The 19,828-nt window shown below is 41.3% G+C and overlaps 2 protein-coding genes across 3 annotated transcripts in view; one reads left to right on the top strand and one right to left on the bottom strand.

The window, feature by feature from the left end:
- Positions 1 to 19,828, top strand: part of LOC144974389 (integrator complex subunit 13-like) — a 211,476-nt gene that overhangs the window by 5,373 nt on the left and 186,275 nt on the right. Inside the window, exons 4-5 of the mRNA XM_078917229.1 lie at positions 217 to 410; positions 2,380 to 2,460. Of these exons, the coding sequence (XP_078773355.1) occupies positions 217 to 410; positions 2,380 to 2,460 (275 nt within the window). The remainder of the gene's footprint in view (positions 1 to 216; positions 411 to 2,379; positions 2,461 to 19,828) is intronic.
- Positions 9,567 to 19,828, bottom strand: part of LOC144974388 (FMRFamide-activated amiloride-sensitive sodium channel-like) — a 117,356-nt gene continuing 107,094 nt past the window's right edge. Inside the window, exons 4-6 of one of the 2 annotated variants that reach the window (XM_078917228.1) lie at positions 14,410 to 15,618; positions 11,589 to 11,819; positions 9,567 to 10,552 (exon numbers count right to left, since the gene is read on the bottom strand). In XM_078917228.1, the coding sequence (XP_078773354.1) occupies positions 10,214 to 10,552; positions 11,589 to 11,819; positions 14,410 to 15,618 (1,779 nt within the window). In that variant the 3' untranslated portion in view covers positions 9,567 to 10,213. The remainder of the gene's footprint in view (positions 10,553 to 11,588; positions 11,820 to 14,409; positions 15,619 to 19,828) is intronic. The other variant, XM_078917227.1, reaches the window with a different exon arrangement.

Raw genomic sequence — 19,828 nt, 5'->3', positions numbered from 1 at the left:
CAAACAAGAACCGAGTTTACCTGCCACACACACTTTTTGGCCTTGAGCAAGTCACATCGAACTCGCTCACTTTGCAGTGCTGCATTGCAGCTAATGTCTTGGTTTTTCCAGTTTTCCTATGGAGTAGACCCTTAAGTTAAATTTCCCTTTGGGGGTTGAATGAAGGAGATTTCGTTATTTGCCATTTATTTATTTACTGACTTTTTTTCTCTCCAGATATCAATGTCAAAATTTGCTCAGCTTGGCCCTCCAAAGGTGAAGCAGGAACCTCAGGATTACTCCCTTCGTCACGGTTTGTCAACAGCTGTTGAGTGTTTATGCCAACCCACATCGCAACAAGCGAGCAGTATTGAAGAGGGCGAGATTGTCAACAATGTTGGCAGGATCATATGTCTTACAGTTATCAAAAAGTAATCTTTAAAAACTTTTTAATTTTTTATTTTTTTTTTAAAGCATCATTGTTCTCTGATTGGGGTTCTTATCACTCAATTGGCAGGGCACTCACTTCACATGCTATGGGACTGGGATTGATCCTTGGTGAAGAAAAGATATTTTTTTTTACGATTCCCTTGTCCACCATCAGTGATCGGGTAGCTGGGTCTGTTGGATCTGGTGAAAAGTACTTTACGATGGATTAGTGTCCTAACCAAACACCATCAGTGATTGGGTAGCTGGGTCTGTCAGATCTGGTGGAAAGTACTTTACGATGGACAAGTGTCCTAACCAAACACGATCAGTGATTGGGTAGCTGGGTCTGTTAGATCTGGTGGAAAGTACTTTACGATGGACCAGTGTCCTAACCAAACACGATCAGTGATTGGGTAGCTGGTTCTGTTAGATCTGGAGGAAATTACTTTATGATGGCCTAGTGTCCTAACCAAACAATGGCAAGAAATTGCTATTTTCCATTTCAAGCTACAGAAATTGGGATACACTCCTACTCAATGGGCCTAAGGGCTCTGAAGGACTACTTTTTAGATTTTCTTGTTCCCTGATTGTTGTTGCTGATACAATTGTTGCTGTTGTAGTTGTTGCTGATGTAGTTGTTGCTGTTGTAGTTGTTGCTGTTGTAGTTGTTTTTGTTTCTAAGTTAGAGGCCTTTTTTATTTCGTACTCTTTGATCCATTACCACATAATTGTAAAATTATTCTTTATTTTTCAGTTGTTCTGTTGTGCTGTATAGTTTTCTAAAATTGGGGTATATGGAGATGTAAATGTTGCTGCTCGAAGCTCGAAGAAATAAATAATAATGTGAAATGGAATGTAAGCTTCAATTTAATTACAAAAAACATTTCAAATGAACGTTTTGGGTTTCCCCTTTATCAACAAAACAGGATGAATGAAACACCACAGATGAATGAGATAATGTGGTAGGGGCGTAGTTAAGGTGATGGAGAGAGAAGTCAGAATCTTAGTTGTTTCATTTTAAGTGTCAAATCTAGTTTCAAACAATAATTTTTCCCTTTCTCTCTCTTGTCATAAATAACAATGTGAAATTGAATGTAAGCTTCAATTTGATATATGAAACCAGATAAAATGGACGTTTCAGGTTTCTCCTTTATCAACAAAAGAGGATGAATGAAACACTACAGACGAATGAGATATTGCGGTAGTGGCGTTGTTAAGATCATTTGAATTTAGTATACACTTAATTAAATCAATTCCTTATATGATTTGCAATTACAAATGTCAAGAAAAACAAAGGGAATAAATATATATAGATCTATATATATTTATTCCCTTTGCTATTTATTTTTTTATTTCTTGACATTTGTAATTGCAAATCTTATAAGGAATTGATTTGATTAAGTGTATATTAATAAAAATGAGATAATGTGGTATTGGCATTGTTGATCCCAATTTTATATATATATATATATATATATATATATATATATATATATATATATATATATATATATATATATATATATATATATATATATTCATATGGCACATTTCTTCAATACTCGTCAATATGCTTGTGTACTCTTTCCCAGCTATTAGGCCCAGGAACCGGATTTTATCCCTGTTTTTATAGCATGAAACGGACATTAGCATTTGCGTGCTTTCCTTTGGATACTGTCCACCAGATCAAATCGACTCGGCTACCCAATCACTGCTGGATGGACAGGGTCAGGACAAATTCTCAACTACACCTGGGATAAACTCTGACTCCATTGACCTGTAGGCTCGGAAGGACTGCTTATTTTTACTTTTTTAAAAAGTAATATTGAGCTTTTATATAGCGCAATATCCTTTAAATGTGCTCAAAGTGCTTTACAAAGTGTCCCTGACCAACAGCAAGACATAACATGTAGAATGAAACATTATGCCTGTAAGATGTTTTCAATTCTTCTAAAAAACATTTTATTACAGCGATTCTTATGCCAGATCTTTGGAGGAATTTGTATTAGGAACTATTGGAGAATTGAACAAGCTGGCGGCATCCAACAACACGTGAGTAATTCTCATTTTTATCAACTTGTAAGGTCCGGGAAAAAAAAAGAAAAACCCCAGAAAAATAAACCTAACCAAACAAACTTCTGTCTTAGGGGAGATAATTGTATCTACCGTTACCCTTGTTTTAAAAGTGAAATTCAAAAGCAGGGACAAAGCTTCTAATCTCCTAGTGTTTTAGTTTAACATTATGGGTGGGGGGGGGGGGGGTTTGTCAGGTGAAAGAAAAAATGCCATTTGTTGCCTATTTTCAAAACAAGATGGATATCAATTGGAATATTTTGGTGTAAATATATTCTCTAAAATCATGATTTGGCATTTTCCATTCAATGCTCTGTCTTGGAACAGCTCGTAAAAATATGTTTATAAGAGGAACTTTTTCCAATAAAATTACACAGATGATGTATCTTTGAATTACAGACAAGTCTATCATCCTACTCTCTTATTTCTCTTACAATTAACTTCCTTACTTGGACAGCGTGGCTCAGTGGTACAGTCTTTGCTTCGTACCGAAAAGGTAGAAACTTGTGCTCTGCCTGTACTTTTGAGTTATTATCTTATAATATTGTATTTAGAATTTCACAATGTGTTTTGTTTGTCGACTCTGATTCTCTCTCTCTCTCTCTCTCTCTCTCTCTCTCTCTCTCTCTCTCTCTCTCTCTCTCTCTCTCTCTCTCTCTCTCTCTCTCTCTCTCTCTCTCTCTCTCTCTCTCTCTCTCTCTCTCTCTCTCTCTTACCCCCTCTCTCTCTCCCCCCTTTTTTTTTCTCTCTCCCCCGACCCCTTTCTCTCCCCCTCTCTCTCTCCTCCCCTTGCTCTAAATCTACTCTTTTAATTATTGGTGCTAGAAACAAACAAACATTTCTCCCTTGTCCCTCCTTCTCCCCAATTTTTAGAAATAGCTCAAAGAAGCTCAAAGAAATAAATTACAATGTGACATTGAATGTAAGCTCCAATTTGATATACGAAAACAGATAATGGATGTTTCGGGTTTCCCCTTTATCAACAACAAAAGAGGATAAAAAGGAAACCTGAAATGTCCATTTTATCTGTTTTCGTATATCAAATTAAATTGAAGCTTACATTCAATTTCACATTGTTATGTATTGGTGTCTGGATGAGAAATTTGGGTGATCTCAAACAAAGTGCAGTGTGATAGTGTGCTCTTGGAATCTACATCTGTTCTCTATGAACCAATTCCCCTTTTTGTCTTACATTTGTCTTGGGTGCTTTAATTCTAATTCTAGAATTTTTTGTGTATCCCATTTTCTTCCTTTTAACTGCTGCTGATATGACCTAATCGTGTTGCAAGCCCCTTAAAAGCCTTTTTAAAAAAACCTGTTGAAAAACCCACAAAACAAAAAAAACCAACACACTTTACCTAGTGCGATAACGGGAAGAAAACTAATCTGTTCCCATTGTTTTAAAAATGAACGCTTGTTGTTGTTTGTTTCTGTTCACCCTTTCATCTTACCCCCTCCCCCACCCCACCACCCCCTTTTTTTTCACTGGTGATTAAATGACCTAACAATGTAATACTGTTTGACAAAAAAAAAAACAAAAAAGAAAAACAACAAAACAAAATAAAAATCTTCTCGGATTTATGGAAGGAACAAAATTGACACCACTCAGCTCTTTGTTATTGTTTTGTAGCCAGCCATTTCTATGATTACGAGTAGTTCTCACTAAATTTTATTAATCGTTTTATAAACGTTTAAGGTTACACATCGTTTTGTGTGTTGGCACGGGATATCCGGCTGGTAGATGTTGTGAGTAAATTAGCTAAGCGCGTAGCATCAATAAAGCCCATGAAACTGGACTTTGTATCGTATTTAATTGTCTCAATGCGATCACTTTACACAATGTTTCTTGATTCATGATTCTTTACACAAGGGCCACATTTGCTTCATTGAAAGGGGATAAAACCCACTTAAATGGAGAAAAGTATAAAATTATTCAAGTTTTTTCCCCTTTTTTGGGGGGTATAAACATCGTCTGTGCTTTTCTCGTGTATTTTTTTTTTTCCCTTTCATTTTATGTTTTAAGAAGCATAATAAATTCTTGTGTGTGTCTATTTGTGTGTGTGTGTGTGTTTGTGTGTGTGAGAGAGAGAGAGAGAGAGAGAGAGAGAGAGAGAGAGAGAGAGTGTGTGAGAGAGAGAGATAGAGAGTTTTTGTTTTTTTACTAATATGTGTGTATGCGTGGGATTGATTTATACGATTCCTAGCTTATCGTGGTTTTGAATATTATTATTATTATTATTATTATTATTATTATTATTATTATTATTATTATTATTATTATTATTATATATTATTGTTATTATTTATTATTATTATATTATTATTATTATTATTATTATTATTATTATTATTATTATTATTATTATTATTATTATTATTATTATTATATCACCGTCATCATAATTATCAAAATATTTTTTAACTATATACTCTTTGAAGTTTTACAATTAAAAGTTTCTGAGAAGTTAATGGATATATCCACTAAATGTGCTCGAAATGCTTTATTAAACGTCCTTAGCCAACAGCAACACTCAACATGTAGGACGAGACATGATACCTGTTACAATTTTTTTCCCAACAGAGACAAGGCTGTTAACGGCCAGGGTACTCTTTATACACCTGAGTACGTTGAGAGAATGTGAGTGTGAGGAAAGATCAGTTTCCAAAGATTCCACTATGCACCACTCAGCAAGACTCGAACCCTGGACCTTCCAGTCCGAAGGCAGCAGCTTCTAATGGTGCTCACACTACTATGTTATGACAATCGACCCAATCAGAAATTCTTTACCGCATTCCTACACCGTCGCAAACCCGCCCGGAAGCTTCGTCACAACACACCGTTCAACTAGATGCTCTGCGGATGCGGGTTTTATCCCACATCGGGTACATGTTGTGAAAGGCGAAACGTCCCCACCGATGAAGCCATTTTGCCGTTAGGCAGGTTCTCGACCGAAGCCGATTTGCTACCACCCAGTGTCTCCTCTTACTGGTGGAGAAGCCTGGCGACTTCTCACCTAGTTATAATAATAATATATCTTTATTGTCCCCCAAAAAAGTGGCAATTTGTCATTTGGTTACACACTTATAACAATACAATATAGACATAGACACACTCACACAAGATGCACACAAGTAACATAGTCTAGTTATCGTAAAGAAAAACAAAAAGATTTAAATTAAATGAAGACAGAAAGAGGGTTATTTTATGACTCAATGACTGTTTTTATTGCAATGGTATATCATATCAAAGGCGTTAAATTTATGAGTAAGGTTACAATCGTCAGGATTTTAAATATTATTGGTAAAGGCTCTGAGCGTAATCTTCTTGACCCTTTCTTACCAGCCATTTTCAGAATTTTCCTCCAAAATTTCACAGCCACCTAACACAAAAATATATTTTTCTTACTCAAACATAAAAGCAACAAATACATTCTATGCATAATATTATTGATCAGAAAAATGAACTCTTCAACACAGTTTCACGTTTTTATAGCTATAATAAAACATTTTTCTTTAAATTGTGTGATTTACAAAAGAAATCTGAATGATAAAAAGTGCTGGTTGGATCGTAACGAATGTGACGATTTTCCGATGGTTGGTAAGAAGAGGGCTAAACTCATAGCCTATCACTGCCCAAAAGAGGACCTCACTATATGAGGCAACCAACGATCATCAAAAGAAAGTGAACTTGAGCTTTTTTATATAGATAGAACGAAGATGACCTCACTTAGGTCTTTGTTATTGATTTTTGGCCATCTGCGTTTATGAGTAATTCTCACTTAACTGTACTTATCAGACTATAACACTTTAAGGTTACGCATAGTTTTGTGTGTTCGTCCGTTATACTTCCGGATGGCAATGTTGTGAGCTTCTTAGCCATGCGCATACTATCTTTATCGCAATCAAATGTGATAATTTCTAAACTTGATCACTGTCTACTTACTGACAACTCACTATTCACTTTATTTTGGTGTTCATCGCCTTGCATTGTGACGTCATCTCATTGTCAGGTCATGAGTTCACTCTCTCCTCACCAGGCATTTTCAGAATTTTCCCCGAATCTTTGCACCCACCCAACACAAAACAAAAAAATAGAATGTTCTTACTCAACCAGAATTCAACGCGTACATTCTATACGTAATATTGTTCAGCAAAATGAGCTCCATCTACAACACAGTGTCAAGTTTTTATAGTAGCTCTAACATTAAATTTTCTTTAACTTTTGTGATGTGTAAACGAAGTCAGAAAGAGAATATTGTTGGTTGTATCGTGACGAATGTGACGATTTTCTGATGGTCGGTAAGGAGAGGGTTAGCGTAGGCGTTTTTCAGAGCCCGTTGATGATGGATTAGTGAAATAGGCATTAACATGATCATATTATAATATTTTTAAAAATAAGTAATTGAGTATATATTGATTTTGCAGCCTTTATACAGAAATGACATAAAACAAAGTCAAACGAAAAAAAAAAATGAAAACAAGAAAGAAAGAAAAGAAAAGGGGGAAAGAAACAACAACAACCAGACGAACAAATAACAAAACAAAATACCCCCTCCCCCCCCCCCCCAAAAAAAAAAAAAAAAAAATAAATAAGAAATAAAATAAAAGCTTTGACGTTATATCCACGAAAACATGCTCAAAGCGCTTTACAAGCGGTCTCAAGTGCGTATTATCCACAAAAACATGTTCAAGGTCTCAAGTGCGTATTATCCACAAAAACATGTTCAAACCGCTTTACAAGCGGTCTCAAGTGCGTATTATCCACGAAAACATGCTCAAAGCGCTTTACAAGCGGTCTCAAGTCAAATTAACGATTAACAACATGTCGCACTGATGGGACATCTGTAAGGATTTTATGTTATACTCGTATTATGGTTTTGTTTGTTTTTTGGTTTGATATTTTTGTTTTGTTTTGTTTAATTTGATTTGTTTTGGGATTTTTTAATTGTTATTTTTCTTTTTAGTTGTCAGCGCTGTTATCAGCCGGGTACTCATTATACACCTGAGTAACTCGAGTCAGGGACCGGCGAAGCCGGATGATGATGATGATGATGATATAATGATAATAATGATGATAATAATAATGATAATAATGATGATAATAATAATAATATTAATAATCATAATGATGATGATGATGATGATTATATTGATAATAATAATAATAATGATGATGATGATGATGATGATGATGATGATGATGATGGTAATAATAATAATAATATTAATGATAATAATAATGACAATTATAATAATATTATTATTAATAATAATAATAATAATATTATTATTATTAATAATAATAATAATGATAATAATAATAATAATAATAATAATAATAATAATAATAATAATAATAATAATAATAAATAATAATAATGATAATAATAATAATAATAATAATAATAATAATAATAATAATAATAATAATAATAATAATAATAATAATAATAATAATATTAATAATAGGTGTTTGATATTTATGATTTACCGAACTTCTCAATAATAATATAATACGTTTTGCATGAAATCACAAATAATGTATATTTTAATATATATTCATGTATTACATGAAACATTAATTTGAGTCGGGTAGTCTTTGTACAATCCACGTTATGACATAATATTAAACATCGTTATTATATACCATGACAACATAAAACATTGTACAAGATCATACATAAATGATATAATTATTTATGTACTCGTATAGTATTTTATAAAAGTAAAAGATAGCCTCTTGTATTGCGTGAGCCATTACGGTCATAATGAACTTAATCTGCGTCATAACGTCATTTTTGAGTAACACGATACAAAAAAGACTAAAATCAAATTTGAGTCACACGACACAAAAAAGACTAAAATCAAATTTGAGTCACACGACACGAAAAAAACTAAAATCAAATTTGAGTCACACGACACAAAAAAGACTAAAATCAAATCTAATTTTTTTTTTTTTTAATTTTTGGGGTGGGGGTGAGGGGAGGGTTGTCGAACATATTAGCTTTTATCCGATTCTGTTTGTGGAAAAATGTAAGAAGACATTATTACAATTATAATTACAATCAAAAACAAACAGACCACCCCCCCCCCTCCCCAAACCCAATAAAGAAATAATTTGAAGATTGGTTTCCCATGCAAGTACTCCCTCCTCATTGTCATACTCGCTAACTGGAAAGTTGACACTCAACCTACGTGCTAAAAATGAAGGCGTTTGTTTTTGATAGGAGTAATTTGATTTTTCGTTAAAATCACCAGGGTGTTTAATTTAAAATAAAAAAGACACCGCCTCCCCTAACCCAATACAGAAATAATTTGAAGGCGTCCTCTGTCTTTTTTTCGAGCTTGGTATGGATAGGTCTAGCAGCTCTTCTCTTTATTCCTAGTATTTTGTCCTTGCCCGACATCTTTATCCGGAAAACGGCAGAGGACGGCAGTGCCGGGTCATCGGAGTCAGTCTCCTTAGAGAGTTTTGGAAAACCACTCGTCAGTGGAATAGGAAATATTTTCCTTTAAAGATTATCTGGATTTACCGTTTCTCATTCTTTGTCTAATGTATGAAGAGTTTTTTGAGGGAGAGTCCGATTTCAGTTGAATTCTTGATTTTGAAAAAAAAACCCAAACAGCAAGTCCCCCCCCCCCCCCCCCCCCCCGCCAAAAACAAAAACAAAATACAAACACACACACACCAAAAAAAAAAGCACACACACCAAAAAAACCCCCCAAAAAACAACAAAAAACAAGAAACAAAACAAAACTAATAAACTTGTCCAATTCTTCGATATCATTATTTACCTCTTATCACACAGACTTAATCATTAAATTATCGAGACACTATAATTGTTAATATAATATTGCTGTCTGTCTTCACGTTCTTTCAGACAATCGTACTAAAACCTTCTAATATTTACAAGATGTATTTTTGTGTGGCATTTCATTTCAATCACACACATTTTAGTCATTCAAATCGTATAAGGAAGGACGCATTTCGACACATTTGTTCTATTTTCCATATTATAGTGTTCTCTCTCTCTCTCTCTCTCTCTCTCTCTCTCTCTCTCTCTCTCTCCCCTTCTCTCTTTCTCTTTCTTTCCTTCCGTTTCCATCTCTCTACCTCCCTATCTTTATCCCTTCTCTCTCTATTTTGCGCTCTTACACACAAACACACACACTCACACACACACACACCCTTTCATTTTTTTCTTTCTCTGTTCATAAATTCTTCCTATTCAAGACAGCAAGATACAATAATATTTTATAAGGGTACAAACACACGACGCGATATTTTGTTGAATATTATTACAATGCTGCAACCCTTTGGCAGTTGTCATACCGGCGATTCCACTCCGCGTTGTCATACAGGCGATTCCACTCCGCGTTGTCATACAGGCGATTCCACTCCGCGTTGTCATACCGGCGATTCCACTCCGCGTTGTCATACAGGCGATTCCACTCCGCGTTGTCATACCGGCGATTCCACTCCGCGTTGTCATACAGGCGATTCCACTCCGCGTTGTCATACAGGCGATTCCACTCCGCGTTGTCATACCGGCGATTCCACTCCGCGTTGTCATACAGGCGATTCCACTCCGCGTTGTCATACCGGCGATTCCACTCCGCGTTGTCATACAGGCGATTCCACTCCGCGTTGTCATACAGGCGATTCCACTCCGCGTTGTCATACCGGCGATTCCACTCCGCGTTGTCATACCGGCGATTCCACTCCGCGTTGTCATACCGGCGATTCCACTCCGCGTCGAAAGTCAAAATCCGACGGAGCCAAATCGTCGAAATTGGTGGAGTCGAAGACGTTGCTATGGTGATCGACGTCACCATTGGCCAATGGCTGCAGCTGGCTATTGTTGCTGTGGTTACTGCTGCTTCCGGGTACGCCGGGTGCTTCTTTCTCGGCGTTGAACATGAGCACCACGAGACGAATGATGAGCTCTACGAGCTCCATGATGGTGAGGACGGAGATCCCCATCCAGAGACCCAGCGTTCCGCCGATGTCGGCGAACAGGTCCGCTAGACCGTACGCCGGAAGTTGTTTGTATTCCACCACAGTGAGATCCTGGGGATGAAAAAAAAGAAGAAAATTAACGATCACTGGATTCATCAGTGGATATTAAGAAGAGAAGGCTCTAATAAGACTATGTCCGATACGATCTTGTTTTGGGATCGTGGATATTTCATACGGTAGAGTCACGCTCCGGCCAGGCGGAGTTGTCGTACTAGTAAGGTCGCTGGTTCGAGCCCCCATCGCCTCCGCGAAATTTTTATTCTTCTGGCACTTTCCTACTCACTTCATTTCTTGTTGTTATCACCATGAGTGCCTGCTCTACTTACTTTTCTGATATTATGAGCCTTTGGCAATATGTCGTTATTTTGTGACGTTTGCCACACCAGTACTCCCAACACTAAAGAAAGTAGTCCTTTAGAGCCATTAGGCCCATCAAGCGGGAGTTTATGCCGGTTTCTATAGCGTGAAATGGACAATACCAATTGCTTGCTACCCTTTGGATAGCTAGTCTATCGCAAAATACTTCCGCCAGATTTAACAGACCCAGCTACCCAATCAATGTTGGGTGGACAGGGGTATATGGAACTATGCGGCTATGTGGTCTGACCCTCGCTTTCGGATCGGAAGGTCCTGGGTTCGCGCCTCGCTTGGCGCATAGTTGAGTCCTTGGAAAAGGTAAAATGAGTACCTGGTCGTTAACAGCGTGTATCTGTCTGGAAAATTTTGATATCGGCTAACAGGCGTCATGTCTCGTTCTACATGTTACGTGTTGCTGTTGATCAGGGATCCCTTGTAAAGCGCTTTGGTCACGTTCAGTGGATATTGCGCTATATAAAAGCTCCAAAAAAAAAAGCTCAACAAAACAACAAAAAACGTAGATTATATGCCCTTGGCTAAGAACCTCATAACATTGCCATCCGGAAGTATAACTGACCAACGCATAAAACTGTGTGTATCCATGAACTTTTATAGTCAGGTTAATACAGTTCAGTGAGCATTACTCATAAACGCGGATGGCAAAAAACAATAACAAAGACCTGAGTGACGTCATCTTCGAACTATCTATAGTGGCACAAACTTCACTTACCTCCAAGTATATATTTAGCCTCAATAAATTCTGTCTGATGAGATCCGACACTTTCTTCGTCATTTCCTTATCGTTTGAGAACAGGTTCAGACTGTCCGAGATGAGGTCATCCATCCGGCTGTCGTTACGGGCGATCTTCGTCTGCTGCGGCGTCGCAAGCTTCTTCAATATTCTGTAGGCGACTTCTAGAAAATGAGTCTCTTCATGGTTTTGCTTCTGCTTGTATATGTGCTGGAATAGATTCGAGTCGGGGGGGGTGGTTTTGTTAGTGATAAATGCAATGGGTGTGCTGATCATATGTGACCCATCGTCACAAAAAGGTATTATGTCGGAACGAACCAAACGCCTAAAAACGGAATTTAATGTTAAAGTGGTCAAAAACTTAAATTGTTGGCATTATCACCCTAAATATGGTATCCATTCTCCTCAATAAACCATACAAACTCAACACAAGTCTGATATTTCTGGCTATAAATTCAATTTTAAATATCTTAACCATCCCGACTTATTACCGTTTTGAGGCGAAGGGTCACATATACTATGATTTTACAGTGGAATCCAGTTAACGTTAAAGCTAACACCACCGGACCAGAGAGATTGGTTGACTGTAAGCAAGGTTGGCTCTATCGTAGCCATCGTTATGTTATAGCCTGATACTGAAATCCAAAAGGACTGGCAGTTTGACGTCATTATTTGGTTTTTACACCGCTTAGTGAGTTGTCGTTAGTAGAGCTCATGGAAACAAGTTATTTCATTGGTTGAATTATTGAATACAACTCACGATTTGTTTTCTTTTGTGGCAAAAGACTGGCATTTTGACGTCATTTTTTGGTCAGTATCAGGCCATAACTTTACGAATCCATTATCATTTAGATCAATAATAGAAAACCGGGACTGACAAGAGATGTTGACTTTAACTTATTCAACCCTAACACCGACTTTATCCGTTGTTTACACGGGTTTCTTTTACCCCATGCCTATTTATTACATTTTTCTGAGACAAATTATATAACAAAGCTAATGTTTTTAGTTTTTGCATGTTAATGATAGTTGAATTAAACTATCTATGTTCATGCTCATTTTTTATACATTATTTTCCAGTTTTGCAATGTAGCAAAAATCTCTAGGATTGAGTGAGTTAACCCTCTCCTTACCAGCCATTTTCAGAATTTTCCCCAAAACTTCACACCTTCTCAACACAAAAAAAACAGACAGTTCTTACTCAAACAGAAAAGCATGAAGTACATTCTAATTTGTTCGACAATATGAGCTCTATCACAGAATGTCATGTTTTTATAGGTATAGCAAAAAGAAATGAAATCTGGATAAGAAAAGTGACGGTTGCATCGTAACAAATGTGACGATTTTCCTGTGGTTGGTAAGGAGAAGGTTAAGCAAGCAGCAAGGTTGACTGTATCCAGTATCAATGGAACACACTTAGATAAATAATATAAGTTTGGAGACCAACAAGAAACGTTGGTCGTAAGCATAAGTTGACTCTTTTAAAACTGTTTACTTTTTGCAGATGCCATTGTGTTTGTCTTGCATTATCTTGTGGGTAGCGTTGCACAGCGGTATGGTATGGTAATAGTTTGGAGACCAACAAGAAACGTTGGTCGTAAGCATAAGTTGACTCTTTTAAAACTGTTTACTTTTTGCAGATGCCATTGTGTTTGTCTTGCATTATCTTGTGGGTAGCGTTGCACAGCATGGTCTTTGCTTCTTACCCAGAAGGTGTTTCTAAATCCTTAAATCTTAGTAGGGAAAAGAGGATAGTATGATATTGAAGAGGATACAATAGGGCCTTTATAATGACATAACGAAAGAATGGTGAATTGTAAAGAGATGCCGTGCTCACTTTTAAGTATATATACGTGTGTGTGCACGTTTGGGTGTATGTGTTATTTGCACGTTTACATTTCAATATGAATTGGATTCAATAGTCTGATGTCACGTCCGCCCAGCAACCAGCAGCTTGGTTCTAAACAAAGAAAATTGGTACTTTTTAGTCTTCATACTGGTAAGAACTTTTTCACATGTCGTGTGATCAGAATGTATAACAGTCAAAACGTGATCAGATTCATATTGATTTTCTCCTCTGGATACACTTTTATGCTCGTCGGAGAAGTATTTCATCAGGGCGTCCGCCGTTGTTCTGATAGATTAGATCCAGTTGCTAAGTTACTATGAGTCATTACGAGGGAAGTGACGTCACGACTGTTGAAGCCTATTAAGCTTAAAGTTGAGTGGAAAATGTAGTGTTCACCCTAACCTAATACCGTTTTTAGGCTGTGGATCACATAAAATATTTTATGATACATGTGAAGTACGATTGCTGTGTGACGAGCCGCCATTACCTCAAGCACTTCACATTGAAATATCATTTATTTTTTCTGGTAGTCTTTGTAGCTGAACAATAGATAGATACATTAATATATATGTGAAGACAGGCAAATAGACAGCGGAGCTAAGATATATAGATAAAATGAACATAGATAGATAGATAAATTGATCGATAGATAGATAGATAGATAGATAGATAGATAGATAGATAGATAGATAGATAGATAGATAGATAGATAGATAGATAGATAGATAGATAGATAGATAGATAGATAGATAGATAGATAGATATATAGATAAATAGATAGATAGATAGATAGATAGATAGATAGATATATATATAGATAGATAGATGGATGGATGGATGGATGGATGGATGGAGTCAGACAAATAGTTAAGTTGGTAGATAGATCGACAAGTGGAGAAGGAGGGGGCCACGCTTTTGAAGACAGACAAGCATGATTTGTTAAAGTAATACCTCCAAGGCGCTGAGTTGATAAAACTCCAAAGGATAATAGGATAGAGACACCGATTTGAGGTAGGATGTCTCACTACAAGGCTGAAAACACCCACAATTCGCTTCGTAAGACCTGTTGGTGTTGAAATCCTTCTGGGCATCGTCCTCGCACGACAGGTTAGGTAGGGGGACCAAGTCATTACGGAACCATTTCCCAGAATCGTTCCTTAATATCTCCTTCCAGTTTTGGATAACTCCGCAGAAAGTGACGTTATAGTTTGGCAAATCTGGCAACGCCGACGATTTACACTTGCATCTCTCGATGATGATTTTTTGCTTGCAGATCTGCAGACAGGCGAAGTATGTGTTTCTGTAGGTTTGAATTCCCTGGAGTAGATCTCTAGTGCAGTTGCCGTAAGGTCTGGATAGACGAGTGTTGATGATGGCTTTTAAACCCACTGAGGACGAGTATCCAGGGGGGATATCAAAGCCGTGATCAACGGGGCTAGGCATAGAGCCTGGAGCGTGGACCACGACGCGAATCCCGGCACTGTGTAGGATATTGTTGTCGAAGTTGTAAACGCCGTATGTAGCGGGAAGCGGGTCGTCCTTTTCAATGGAAACGATGAGAGATAATCCATTTTCGGGTCCCGTTCCGTGCATTTCCAGCTGGTCGCGTAGTAATCCGCCATTGAAAGTAAAACAATTGAAATAATTCCCGTCGAAAAACGTCGTGAAATTATCCGATTGGCACGGCTCTCCGTTAAACCGGCACCAGATTAGAAGGTCTTCCAAATTGTGAGAGATTTTCTTGGCGTCATCGCCTAGGTTTTCGTAAAACGCCCTGATGCTATTCATGAACGAATGCTGCTTAAATTTAAACCAGTGCACAAAGTGGAGCCACTTTTGCAAATTCTCCTTCTCGTGACTGTAGTAAGACCTGCGTATCTTGCCCAAGGAGATAGGCTCGATGTTGCAGATGGTGACGGAGGGATATTCCACGGGCATGCTGTCCTTGATCTCCGACAACTCGACGACTTGGAACTCCAAGTATTTTCTGACCAGCAGGGATAGTTGAAGCGTGGCGGCCGTGAAACCGACGATGACCAGCAGTGCCCAGATGACTTTCCGTTTCGTGTCCCTGGACATGACGATCTTAGCCAGACCGTGGGCGTTGCTCTCGGAGCCCAGCTCGGCCATCAACTCAAAGGCTGAGCGGTTGTTGCTGACCTGATTGGAGAGAATAATAAAAGACATGGTTGGATTACACAAGGATGAAATAAAATGGCGTTTCTTTGTTTATATTGTGCATAGTACATACAAATACAATTATGTACGGAAAGATTACATTTTACATTTTGATGTGCATTCAATAGACCTGATGATCGAAATTTTCTTGTTTTTTAAAAAAAGAATGAATGAATGAATTAATTTTTTAGGACGGGGGGGGGGGGGGGGGATACAAACATCACGGACAATCTAACACCAAACGAGACAATAGAATATGAAAAAGATAGACAAAAGACATCGTTATAGTTCGGATTTCTGCCCAGTGTGATGATGTCAAGAAGGTTCCAGAATCAAGTAAAATGGATAGATGTGTTTTTTTTTAAAAGGGATTTTTCTATATATCTAGATGCACTTCCAATACGTTTTGTGTAGTGTACCTTTACTTTATGAAAAGTGAGTTTGATAACCGAACTCGAGTTATATATTTGTTTATCATTGATGATGACGTCACGGAGGACTAGGCGTGGTGGTTTAAGATTTATCTCACCACAACAATGATAATGATATACATAGTAATTTGGTTTATCTGTCTGGCGTATGAATACACGCAGTATTCGGGATTATATACAGAATACATGTGTGACCCTCAAAACGGTATTAAGTCGGGATGGTTAAGATGTTGAAAATTGAATTTATAGCCAGAAATATCAGACTTGTGTTGAATTTGTATGATTTATTGAATAGAATGGATACCATATTTTAGGTTGCTAATGCCAACAATTTATGTTTTTGACCACTTTAACATTAAATTCCGTTTTTCGTGATTTGGTTCGTCGCGACATAATACCGTTTTGAGACGATGGGTCACAATTTTGGTGTTTTTGGTCGACACTTTCAGAAGTCATTTTCTTCTCGTCTGATGAAGGCTGGTCATTTCCCCCCCCCCCACACACACACACACTGTCTCTCTCTCTCACTCCCCCACCCCCCACACACACTGTCTCTCTCTCCCACTCCCCCCCCCCACCCCCCCCCCTCACACACCACCACACACTGTCTCTCTCTCTCACTCCCCCCCCCCCCACACACACTGCCCTCCTCCTCTCTCCACCCCCCCCCCCCCCCCACACACACACACACACACACACACTGTCTCTCTCTCACTCCCACTCCCCCCCCACACACACACACTGCTCCTCCTCCCACCTCCCCCCACACCCCCCCCCCCCCCCCCACACACACACACACACACGTCACCATCACACACCACACTGTCCTCTCTCTCTCCCCCCCCCCCCACACACACACACACACACACACTGTCTCTCTCTCACTCCCCCCCCCCCACACCCTCACCCACTGCCCCCCCCCCCCCCCCCCACCCTCCCCCCCACACACACACACACACACTGTCTCTCTCTCCTCCCACCCCCCCCCCCCACACACACCTGTCTCCTCTCTCCTCACCCCCCCCCCCCCCCCCCCCCACACACACACACACACACTGTCTCTCTCTCACTCCCCCCCCCCACACACACACTGTCTCCTCTCTCTCACTCCCCCCCCCCCCCACACCCCCCCACACACACACACACTGTCCTCTCTCCTCACTCCCCCCCCCCCCCACACACCACACTGTCTCTCTCTCTCCCCCCCCCCACCCCCCCCCACACACACACACACACTGTCTCTCTCTCACTCCCCCCCCCCCACACACACACTGTCTCTCTCTCTCACTCCCCCCCACCCCCCCCCACACACACACACACACACTTCTCTCTCTCCTCACTCCCCCCCCACACACACACTGTCTCTCTCTCACTCCCCCCCCCACCCCCCCCCCCCCACCCACACACACACACTGTCTCTCTCTCACTCCCCCCCCCCACACACCACACACACCACACACACACGTCTCTCCTCTCACTCCCCCCCCCCCCACACACACACCACTGTCTCTCTCTCCCCCCCCACCCCCCCCCCCCCACCCACACACACTCACCCTCTCACTCCCCCCCCCCCCCACACACACACTGTCTCTCTCTCTCCCCCCCACCCCCCCCCCCCCACACACACCACACTTCCCACTCCCCCCCCCCCCCCCACCCTCCACACCACCCCACACACCCCCCTCTCTCACTCCCCCCCCCACACACACACACACTGTCTCTCTCTCACTCCCTCCCACCCCCCACCACACCACACTCGTCTCTCTCTCCTCCCCCCCCCCACACACACACTGTCTCTCCTCTCTCCCCCCCCCACCCCCCCACACACACACACACACTGTCCTCTCTCTCACTCCCCCCCCCCACCACACACACACACACGTCTCTCTCTCACTCCTCCCCCCCCACCCCCCCCCCACACACACACGCTCCTCCCCCCCCCCCACACACACACACTGTCTCTCTCTCTCACTTCCCCCCCCCCACCCCCCCCCACAACACACACACTGTCTCTCTCTCACTCCCCCCCCCCCCCACACACACACTGTCTCTCTCTCACCTCCCCCCCACACCCCCCCCCCCCCCACCCACTCCCCCCCCACACACACACACACACACTGTCCTCTCTCTCACTCCCCCCCCCCCCACACACACACACTGTCTCTCTCTCCCTCCCCCCCCCCCCCCCCACACCACACACACACACTGTCTCTCTCTCTCACTCCCCCCCCCCACACACACACACTGTCTCTCTCTCACTCCCCCACCCTCCCCCCCCCCCCCCACACACACCACTCCTCCCTCCCACTCACACACACTCTCTCTCCTCCCCCCCCCACCCCCCACACACACTGTCTCTCTCTCTCTCTCCCCCCCCCCCCCCCCACACACACACACACACACTTCCTCTCTCTCACCTCCCCCCCCCACACACACACACTGTCTCTCTCTCCCCATCTCTCTCTCCCCCCCACCCCCCCCCACACACACACACACCACTGTCTCTCTCTCCACTCCCCCCCCCCACCACACACCACTGTCTCTCTCTCCTCCCCCCCCCCACTCCTCTCCCTCCCACCCCCCCACCCACACACACACACACTGTCTCTCTCTCACTCCCCCCCCCCCCCCACACACACACACTGCTCCTCTCTCTCACTCCCCCCCCCCCCCACACACACACACACACTGTCTCTTCTCTCCCACCCCCCCCCCCAACACACACACCCTCTCTCTCCCTCCCCCCCACCCCCCCCCCCCACACACACACACTGTCTCTCTCTCACTCCCCCCACACACACACTGTCTCCTCCTCCCCCCACCCCCCCACACACACACACTGTCTCTCTCTCACTCCCCCCCCACACACACACTGTCTCTCTCTCTCTCACCCCCCCACCCCCCCCCCCCACACACACACTGTCTCTCTCTCTCCACCCCCCCCCCCCCCCCACACACACACACTGTCTCTCTCTCACTCCCCCCCCCACCCCCCCACCCACACACACACACACACACTGTCTCTCTCTCTCACTCCCCCCCCACCCCCCACACACACACACTGTCTCTCTCTCACTCCCCCCCCCACACACACACACACTGTCTCTCTCTCTCACTCCCCTCCCCACACACACACACACACACTGTCTCTCTCTCTCACTCCCCCCCCCCATCTCTCTCTCTCTCTCTCTCTCTCTCTTTCTCTCTCCTTCTCCCATTTATCTCCCTTCTCTCTCGCCACCTTTTGCACCTGCATGCAACGCCCTCTCCATACATTGTTTCCACATTCGATTTTTTTGTTTGTTTGTAACCTTATGTTTTTGTGTTTTGTTTGTCTCCCGACGAAGACCATGGGCCGAAACGTTGTTTTTTTCGTGTTGCCCCGCTCTTATGAAATGAGTCACTTTATTTTTCTCTTCTCCATCTTCTTGGATCATTTAGGCACCTCGAGGTTTTGCGTCCTACGTCACAAAATCGATGTCTCTTCATTGCCTCATTTACATTTAGCTTGCCTTTGTCACGCACTGGAGCATGTTGGAATATGCGACCCATTGTATCAAAACGGTATTATATCGGGATGAACCAGATGTTGAAAAAATCTAAAATCAATGCTAAATTGGTCACCAATATGATTTATTGGTATTGGTTCCATGAAAAATTCTCCTCACTAAAACATATAGACTCAACCCAAGTCTGATATTTCTGGTTATAAGTTCAATTGTCAGCATCTTAATCATCCCGACATAATACCATTTTGAGGC

Source organism: Berghia stephanieae, chromosome 6 (assembly GCF_034508935.2).
Source record: "Berghia stephanieae isolate SIO BIC M18660-M18661 chromosome 6, UCSD_Bste_1.3, whole genome shotgun sequence".
Taxonomy (NCBI): Eukaryota; Metazoa; Mollusca; class Gastropoda; order Nudibranchia; family Aeolidiidae; genus Berghia; species Berghia stephanieae.
This window is presented reverse-complemented; position numbering and strand designations above follow the sequence as displayed.